Here is a 9836-nt window from a genome sequence, read left to right as displayed (position 1 = left end):
GTTTTTTTCTTAAAAAAGAAAAAAAGAAAAGGAAAAGCACGGTTTCCTTCAATCCTGTCTGGCTCTTCATCTATTTCTACAACACAGCAGACTTGAGCCAGGGTCGTATCCAGAAACTACATCTTGTGGGTCCCCCCCCCTTCAAATATAGGAACATGTACAATTTACAGATGAGTATATACAGATGCTGGCTGGGGAGGCCTTCTCTCCAATTCTCAGCGTCCTAATAGCAAACTCTATTTACAAACCAGGTCAGTAGTACAAAGGCTCATGCACAGCAGCGAGTCTTTGTTCGTGCTCAGGGAGCATTTTTCCATGGCCTATGTCTCATTCCCAGCATGAAATACTAGATTTCTTAAGCCCAGACATTCATAAGCTTCTGCCCTTTGTTCTAATAACATCCCATTTTCCACATCAAGAGATCAGGTTTCAGCTTCTAATCTTGCTGCATCATCATATCATTATGGATGGTTAGGAGGCCCAAAGCCGACCACTGCCATTTATTCGAATAAACTATCAACTGTGCTTTTCAAACAGAAACTGGAGAAGCCTTGGAAAGGACTCGGGGTGTCTAGCCCATCCCATCGTCCCTTGCTCCAAGTCTGTATTATTTATTTTTTTCATTAATGGGGGCTGCCTTGCTATTGGGAATACAATGTGCAGTCTGAACTCTTACAACAGGATGGTGGCTGATGACAAAAGTCACTGGCCACTAATTAGAGTGTGCTCATAAAGAGGGAGGGACAGAGGGGTGTCCGCTACCCTGGAATAGGATGCAAGCTGAAGGAGAACAGAATAACCAGTATAGGAACCAAAAGAACAGGGATCGCTCTTGTTGGGGAGACCCCCGGCACTCCCCTGCTTCACGCATCTTCGTGCACCGGCAGAGGCTGGGTGGAAGACGCGCCGCTGCCCACGGAATTGACCTGCACGGAATGGTCCGCCACGGGGTGCTCTGGGTTGGGGCTGCGGTTCGCGAAGTTGGAATAAATCTGAGGAAAACAAGTCCACGATTAATATGCCAGTGCCCGCAACGGACACAGCAACAAGGGGGTACATATGCATTCTCAGATCACAAATAACTCACAAAGCTTCTTAAGGAGAAGAGATTTACAAGACTTTCACAGCCAAAACCCCATATTGATGAAAGAAAATATAAGCTTTGTCTTATTCCTCATTTACCCCAAGGTCTGATGCATAAGACGTGATGGCCAAAAAAAAAAAAAAAAAAAAATTTTTACTTTTTTGCTGGGACACATATGGAAACAAGTACTATCTAACCTATTAAAAGAGTTTCTAAACCTCTGTAGCCAACTATAACCCAATGGCTGATGTCATTTACTGGGAAATGGGTGGCCTTCCCAGGGGCCCTCTGCTGAGAATTAAACACATAGGTGGGGAATGCTGTTTAATTGGAAACATGCCCTGACACCCTAAAGAGCAAGCTTTAACCCCAAAATACCAGTGGTATGCTTTTAGAAAGGATAGCTCCAGGCCAATCCACCCAAAAGGCAGCTTTAAAAAAATCTGAGTTAAAGTAAGGATCACTAATTCTTCCGTAAGAGGGGGAGGAGAAATAATGGATTTGAGTTTTTCAATTCCACCCCTGCCCCCCCAAATCACTGGCAGGGATCTCCCAAACTCAAAAAGCTCTTCATGCTATATGGCTTGTGGGCATGACAGCCAGCTGCCATTTCTGGCTATGCTTGTTTGAGCAGAAGGCTTATTTCACTGCTGTAACAGGCTGTCTTTTCTGTGCTTTTATTCTAGTTCACGTTACCCCAACCGTCCCAAGGCTGAATGGCCCGGACACGTGAGGCAGAGACCACGCCGACCCCATGATCAGCATTTGGGGTGGGGAGGAACCATGGCAAATCTGTATGGCAGGCTCAGGACAGGGCTTGGCCCGGAAGAACCCGTTTCATTGCCTTCCTAGCCTCCCCGAAGCTCAGTACGCTGCTTGAGCCAAGGAGAGAAGGGATGGGTAACAGAACCCCCCGAGCCTGAGAACCCCAGGAGAAAGCAGGGAGGTTCTACGCCTGGTGGGAGTAAACTCACATGATCGCTGCTATCTGAAATCTGCTTCTCAATTACCTGCACGATCTGATTGAACGTCGGCCTTTTCAGGGGTTCAGCATCCCAGCACATCTTCATGATGTCGTACCTGCAGAGCGAGGACCATTTCCTGTCACTCAATGCCCTTAGCCTGGCTTCTCACGGTGCACGGTGTCATGCGACAGTCTCAAAAGTAATTCCAGGGCCATGCAAACTGGACATATCACGCATGAACCAAAACACCGTGCGTGTGAAAGGCTGCTGAAACTTTCTGCACATTTGGTGACAAGAGATCATGAAAAGCTACACGACACGTCATAGGAAGGAACCAGGAGACACTGCTGTTTCAAACCATGAAACCGTAGTGAAAACCCTCAACACTCAGGTTTCAGTCTTTGAAAAGGAAAATAAAAGGGGAAGCATGATCTGAAGGGAAATATCCCGGCCCTTACATTTCAGCAGGTGCATGCTCAGGGCTGAGCATCCGGAACCCTTCCTTGATCATCTTGTAGAACTTTGAATTGATTGGCATCCCAGGGTAGGGGCTGCTTCCTGAGGCACAAACGGTTTGCAGATCAGCATTAATAATAAGCAAGCAGGACCCTGCTAACCCCTTAAAGAAGATGCTCTCGCCCAACCAAGGTGCCTTTGCCCAGGCGTTTTACCTAAAGAGAAGAGCTCCCACAGAAAAATCCCATAGGACCAGACATCACTTTCAAATGTGTACACACAGTTGAAAATGCTCTCAGGGGCCATCCACTTCACAGGTAGCCGAGCCTGTAATGGAAGCACAACAGATCCGGCAATGTTAATTAAGAAGCTCAAAAAAAAGAAAAGAAAAGAAAAGAAAAGAAAGGAAAGGAAAGGAAAGGAAAGGAAAGGAAAGGAAAGGAAAGGAAAGGAAAGGAAAGGAAAAGAAAAGAAAAGAAAAGAAGAAAAGAAAGAAAAGAAAAAAGAAAAGAAGAAAAGAAAAGAAAAGAAAAGAAAAGAAAAGAAAAGAAGAAAAAGGAAAGGAAAGGAAAGGAAAGGAAAGGAAAGGAAAGGAAAGGAAAGGAAAGGAAAGGAAAGAAGAAAAGAAGAAAAGAAAAGAAAAGAAAAGAAAAGAAAAGAAAAGAAAAGGAAAGGAAAGAAAAGAAAAGAGAAAAGAAAAGAAAAGAAGAAAAGAAAAGAAAAGAAGAAAAGAAAAAAAGAAAAGAAAAGAAAAGAAAAGAAAAGAAAAGAAAGAAAAAAAGAAAAGAAAAGAAAAGAAAAGTATTCCTACAGACATCGCTCCAGCTAAGGGGGTGAGGGTGAGAAGGTGACGGTCATCTCACAAAGGCCTTTTACCCTATGACCTCAGAGGACTCCTTCCCACTTCTGAAATAGGTGGCTCACATGGTACTACCCTCATCTTCAAGATGGGGACATTGAGGGACACCTGGGTGGCTCAGTTTGTTAAGTGTCTGTCTTCGGCTCTGGTCATGATCTCGGGGTCCTAGGATCAAGTCCCACATGGCACTTCCCTGCTCAGTTGGGGAGTCAGTTTCTCCTTGTGCAATCCCCACTCTGCTCATGCTCTCTCTCCCTCTCAATTTCTCTCTTACAAAATCTGTAAAAAAAGGCGCGGGGGGGGGGCACCCTGAGTCCATACAGCATGGTGGTTAAGAGCACAGATGCCAGAGACAGACACATGGGTTCTATTCTTGGCTCCACCACTGGCCTTGATTAACACAGAGATTGGTTAGTTGCCACTGAATATGTTTTCCCTTTTTTCCTTAATAAGAGAAACATGGTCCTCCTACTATAAAAACTACATTCCCAGTTCCTTTGCGGCTTAGCAGAGCCACGTGACTCAGGTCAGCCACTAAGTGGGAAGTATGATATGGCAGGTGCAGGGAAGCCTTCTTAAGACATGGCTGGCGTGTGCCCTTTGCTCTTTTCCTGCTTGTCCCTCCTCCATCCTGCCTCTGGCTCTGGTGGCTGGCTATCTGGTGGCCATCGCGGCCCAACGAGGAGGGCCACACCAGCGATGGTAAGAAAATAGGAGAGTAGAAGGACTTGGTCCCTAGTGCTTCACAGAAGCTCTACACCTGCCCTGGCCTATGGCTACGACACTTCTTTGACTCCTCTTTTGGGTTTTCTCTCATATGAAACCCAAACTATCCTTTACAAATACGTTGCAAACGGCACTTAAGTATCTGTAAGTAAGCCTCAATGTGTTCTTGGGTCAAGAAGAAATAACGTTTCAAATGTCACGAGTCATTTTGCGGGTTAAATGAGATCGTGTGGGTGGCCAAAGGTGCTTAGCACAGTACTGCTGACTCACTAATCTCGAAGCAATTGCCTCGCATAAGCAGACACACAAAGAACAGTAGGGGCCTATGGTGACCATGACTATTCCAAGGTGGCGAGCGGCAGTTCGGGTTTTAAATTCAACAGCTGAACCTCACATCCCGAACCCTTTCTGCTAAAATCGAGCCAAACTTGCTGTGACTATTCCTCTTATAGACACTGTGGATTCTTGGATCTTAATCTACCATAAAAAGCTACAGCAATCCTCCTCTTAATCCATTTAGGGTTGAAAACTGGGAAGACCATCTTTTTTTCTAGCATTAAAGTTATTTTAGCCAGCAGGAAAAAAAAGAAAGTAAGAAAGAGAGCAAGTGGGTGCCTTGGTGGCTCAGTGGTTGAGCATCTGCCTTCAGCTCAGGTCGTGATCCCAGGGTCACGATCAAGTCCCGCATCGGGCTCCCCACAAGGAGCCTGCTTCTCCCTCTGCCTGTGTCTCCGCCTCTCTCTCTCTCTCTCTCTCTCTCTGTGTGTGTGTGTCTCTCATGAATAAATAAATAAAGTATTTTTAAAAGATAGGAAAAAAGCCTTCTAGTATCCCCTTCCCAGATTTTATGCTAATACTCCCATGGGGGCTCTTAACCTGAGACCTACTACAGGTGTCTTGGGTTCGGGGGCCTGTGAAAGACCTTTCCGAGAAACCGACACAGGGACATCTCAGTGACTGTGGATATAGTGAATTTGGGGTGGTACCAAGCTGTGTGAGCTTGGTGAGGAGAGATTTGTAATTGGTTAGTTCAATGGCCCTGAGCTGGAGCCCCCGATCTTGAAGCCGGGTGGGACCTAACCCATCCTTTCTCATTCCAACTATGGTCACTAACCGGTAACAAGCTAGTAAGAAGCTGCAGCCTAACAACCACTGTCATGATTATTTATATTCCAAATCAGACATCTATAAAGAACAGTTCGGAAGAACAAGTGCCATGTATTAGCTGCAACGTGGCTGGCACTGTTTTAAGCACTTCACATAGATTAACTCATTTAATCCTCACAACGTGATGAGTCAGGTGACAGTTATTATTCCCAAGAGGAGGGAAAAAAGCAAAGTTGAGAGCCACTGGGTAATTCTTGCCAAATAATAACACTCAGCCACTTAACGACGGAACCAGATTCAAACTGGGGGAGACTGGGTCCTGAACCTTCTGCCTTCCTCCTCGTGCCCTTCATTCTTTCTTCCAATACTGCATGGACCAGGATGGAGACAACTTGCTTCCATTAACCCTCATAACGATGGAACCTAGTCTTAGAAGAGGTTTATTAGAAATGCATGCATTGAGGGGCACCCGGGTGGCTCAGTGGATGAAGCATCTGCCTTCAGCTCAGGTCATGATCTCGGGGTCCTGGGGTCGAACCCCTGCATCAGGCTCCCTGCTCGGGCTATTTCTCCCTCAGCCCCTCCCCCTTCCTTGCTGGTGCTCTCTCTCAAATCAATCAATCAATCAAACAAGGAAAGAAATACATGATTTGATCAGGAAGTAAAGCCAGCAGCATTTCTACAAAACCAAGTCAAGTACAGAGGATGCCACGGTGATGGAGGAGAAAATATTACATTATCCTAAGGAACATAAATAGTTACCTCCAGAAATAAATCTGGACTGGGGAAATGGGCCTGGGCAAATAGATGTAGAAGAATACAGAGACACAGGACTATATGGCTTCCCATACTAATGGGACGCTGCTCTGGAGATCGTGGGCTCTGGTTTCGGCCTTTACCGACCTGTGTCATCTCAGACTTAGTTGATGATGCTTATTACTAAAATATATAAAATAGACTGAGCTTTAGTTTCTCCAACGCTGAAAATGTGAAGACACTGCACTCCAATGCCAGGGGCTTGTTCTGATGCTACGTGGAGAATTGGCAGGGACATAAAGCACTTTGAAATAAAATCACTATGTTCTCTAACCCAATCATTACTTACGAACCTACTTAATATGCTCTCTATTGATTAGAAGATCCAACATTCTACATACCTAATTCTGAACATTTTCTTAGATTTTGATCTTTTGCGCATAGCATGTCAATGTCCAAGGAAAATTCCCCTGCTGTGACCTTCAGGCCCACATTTGTTTCACTTGAACAAAATAGAGTTCGTTGCTATTCTCAGGCTATAATGAAAATTAAGGCTATTTCTGTTTCCTTCACGTGCCCCATAATTACACAATTAGAATTAGGAGTCCTATTATCGGAATGTTAGTTGTAGTAATGTTCAGCCTACCATGCAAATTTTGCTGAAGTACGCTTAATCTGACTGCTAAAATACATGGCATCTCAAAGGTAGGATTTGCATTAGGAAACTCATAAAAAGCAATTCTTAGAAAAACTCGAAACTAAAATCCTTCACGGGACTGTCAAGCAGAGTGGGTACTCACGTTTCCTCTGACCACATAATTAGAATCATTCTTGATGTCTCTGGCTAGACCAAAATCACAAATCTTTGTGATTCGACCGTGAGTAAGGAGGATATTTCTAGCAGCCAAGTCTCTGTGAATACACTATTAGGAGAGTGGGAGAGAAAAAGAAAACCATTTACATTTATTTTAAACTCTTCAAGAATGAAAACTCTGTTCAACACGAGGATGCTGCTATGTCACACAAATCCAGTACCTTGGCTTTGCCTTGAAACTCTTCGGTGCACCAAAAATAAAGATCTAAATTACGCTCTGAACGATGCTCGGAATTTGTGTTTCACATCGTTTAGGACCTTAATTACGATAGTCGCCTTCCAAACCAACTCGGATAATTTTTTTTTCTTCTTATGACTTGCTTTCATTCATAGGAAAATACATCATAAATAGTCGTATCGTATTTTTTAAACCAAAACCTCATTTTGCATGCTTCTCTTTGAATGTCCTTTTATAGAGTTTTTAAAATGTCTTTGCAACTCCAATTTGATGCCTCCCGAGGACACAGGGAAGAGGCTCTTTATTTCAGCCATCCTATATCCCTCTTTTAGTTTCGTGATTGTTTGGAAATGTCACCAATGACACTTAAGGGTAGGATCTGTTCCCTCCTCCTGGTCTGCTAGTCTCATTCGCTACTGAATTCCTCTCACCCTTCCAGAGACCATGTTCCTTCGTTCTCTTCCCATTTCTACCTTTTTCCCAAATGCTTATTATTCTCTCCGATTCCTTATTCCCCCACACTTCATGAAGCCACACGATATCTGAGGCCCAACTTCAACAAGACCCAAGCATGTGCTTCACCGAGCGCTGCAATTGCATGAGGTTCCTCCTCCCTTTGCTGATGAAACCATTCTCTATTTTCTAAGAGCAGCTCCTGTATTCTAAGAGCCAGGATTTTTATTTTTTTTTTCAGCAGAAATTATTTCTTTTTTTATTTTATTTTATTTTTTTATTTACTTATGATAGTCACAGAGAGAGAGAGAGAGAGACAGAGACACAGGCAGAGGGAGAAGCAGGCTCCATGCACCGGGAGCCCGATGTGGGATTCGATCCCAGGTCTCCAGGATCATGCCCTGGGCCAAAGGCAGGCGCCAAACCGCTGCACCACGCAGGGATCCCGAGAGCCAGGATTTTTAAATGGATTTGCTACATTAAAAAAAAAATTCATAGAAAGTTCATTTAGACAGGCTTACACTTTAAAGCTTATACATGAGAATAGGAATTCCAAAAAGATAGTGGTTGGAACATGAAGAAACGAAATTTCCCCTGTTTTGGGTCACCACACTTCAAAACGACACTGTGCATTCTATGAACTCTAAAATGCGCCACTGGGGTTAGGGGGTTGTGGGGGTTGGCACGGCGGGGGGGGTGGTGGTGGCAATACTCCTGGAGAACCACATCCACTCACATTCTTCGAGGCCAGGAATGCCATGCCCTTGGCCACCTGGTAAGAAAAGCTCAGTAAGTCGTTTAGATCTAGAGCCAACTCATCATCTTCCATGACGGCGGGAGTCACATCTCTTTCTTGGCGTGAGCCTGTTAGGAGAAGAAGGACTTTCTTAGCAATTAAGCCTCAAAGCTTGGAAAACAGAAGACAGCACAACAACAATACCAAAGGTTGGTAATAAGGAACTGATGTGACCGCGCAGGCAAGTCACCCACGCAGCGTTGAGGAAAGGTAAGTGCCCAAGCACCAAGTTCATATTCACAGTCTGGGGCTTCAGGGGAGAAGGATGGTGGATAAATACACAAATCTCCTATTTTTTTTTGATGTGTAAAATACATAGTTGATACACATATATCTTCATTGGTGCAGTGAGATGCTCCTATACGATGACGAACACTCTCCCACCCCAATGCTCACTTGGAACCCTGACCTGCCACTGACCAGTGGCTCTGCCGTCGGGCCCTCCTGGAAAGGAGAACCAGTCACCGTGGGGCATGGTAATGTATTTCCCAGCAGTATGAGAAAGCCTTTGTGAATGAAGTTGTTTTTATTATTTGACAGGTACCCACCTATTCTCGCAGATCTCCTTCTGCCTGCCTCGGTTGGCACGACGTAAGAAACGCTGGGTTTCATGTCCATGTATCCATTAATACTGTTGCTGCTGTGAGAGATGAAATATCCATCCGTCAAATTATGACTGAATAAAATGGGAAAATGGGGGAGTTCCCATGGGGCAGGCTCTATCTCCCCACTGCCTTTTTACGTAAGAGGCTGATTTTATTCAGAGAAAGTATTACTAGGTTCGAATGAAGAAAAGCTTGTTCATTATGCAGGAGTTTTTAATATTCAACATCAGGGCCCGATGCCCAGGAATGAGACGGTCTCTTTTGTGTTCATAGATGGGACTCAGGTTAGAAATGTCCCATCTCTTGACACCAGAGGTGTAATGGGAAACAGAGAACCATAAACAGTATCCCCTGTTCCCTCAAAGTCTCAAATTAGCCCCAAGAGACAAGATGAAAGACACAAGAAGGACGAGAAGAGCAGGAGCTCTGAGACGTGTGATGGGGAGGAAGGCAGGGATCGCTAACATAGAGCGACTGATGGAAGAAGGTCTAAAAAAGGCAACTTTAGTTCAGATAAACACCAATAATTTGGATGATTTTCTGAACCATCTGGACCTCTTGAATCTGCAACATTTGGCTGGAAAGTCTTCAAGATTTCTAGTACTTCCTGCTTCTGATTAGCATAGAAACACTATGACAACAATCTCCTTCAGAGTGCGCTGGTGGTTCCAGTCCCATATGGGATCCCAAAGCACAGAGAACACGACATCGGATAGAACAATTTGAGCCATTATTTCAGCAAGTTGAAAAACACGTATGGGGCCAAGGTTCTAGAAATAAGGCAAAGTGGCTCATTTATTCACATAAGGAGCATATGCTCTGGAGAAACTAACCAAAGGTGGTTTGTAATGTGTTTTTACTACCACTTGACACTACCCAAGTCTATAGGACTAAAAAAAAAAAAAAAAAAGGACAATGAAAAGGCTTCACCTGGGGTGAAGAAACCCTTTAGTCAAGGGGTACAGAAAAGGTCTTTA

General features: G+C 44.4%; 1 protein-coding gene across 3 annotated transcripts in view; it reads right to left on the bottom strand.

Annotated features, from left to right (window-relative positions):
* Nucleotides 1-268: 268 nt before the first annotated feature.
* Nucleotides 269-9836, bottom strand: part of LOC129505409 (mast/stem cell growth factor receptor Kit-like) — an 83384-nt gene continuing 73816 nt past the window's right edge. For all 3 annotated transcript variants that reach the window (XM_055318451.1, XM_055318449.1, XM_055318450.1), the window contains exons 15-21: nt 8803-8894; nt 8195-8322; nt 6754-6876; nt 2721-2832; nt 2508-2607; nt 2059-2164; nt 269-992 (exon numbers count right to left, since the gene is read on the bottom strand). In XM_055318451.1, coding sequence (XP_055174426.1) covers nt 864-992; nt 2059-2164; nt 2508-2607; nt 2721-2832; nt 6754-6876; nt 8195-8322; nt 8803-8894 — 790 coding nt within the window. In that variant the 3' untranslated portion in view covers nt 269-863. The remainder of the gene's footprint in view (nt 993-2058; nt 2165-2507; nt 2608-2720; nt 2833-6753; nt 6877-8194; nt 8323-8802; nt 8895-9836) is intronic.

Source organism: Nyctereutes procyonoides, unplaced genomic scaffold, assembly GCF_905146905.1.
Source record: "Nyctereutes procyonoides isolate TBG_1078 unplaced genomic scaffold, NYPRO_anot_genome, whole genome shotgun sequence".
Classification (NCBI taxonomy): domain Eukaryota; kingdom Metazoa; phylum Chordata; class Mammalia; order Carnivora; family Canidae; genus Nyctereutes; species Nyctereutes procyonoides.
Note: the sequence above shows the minus strand (reverse complement) of the source record. Positions and strands in the feature narration are given on the sequence as shown.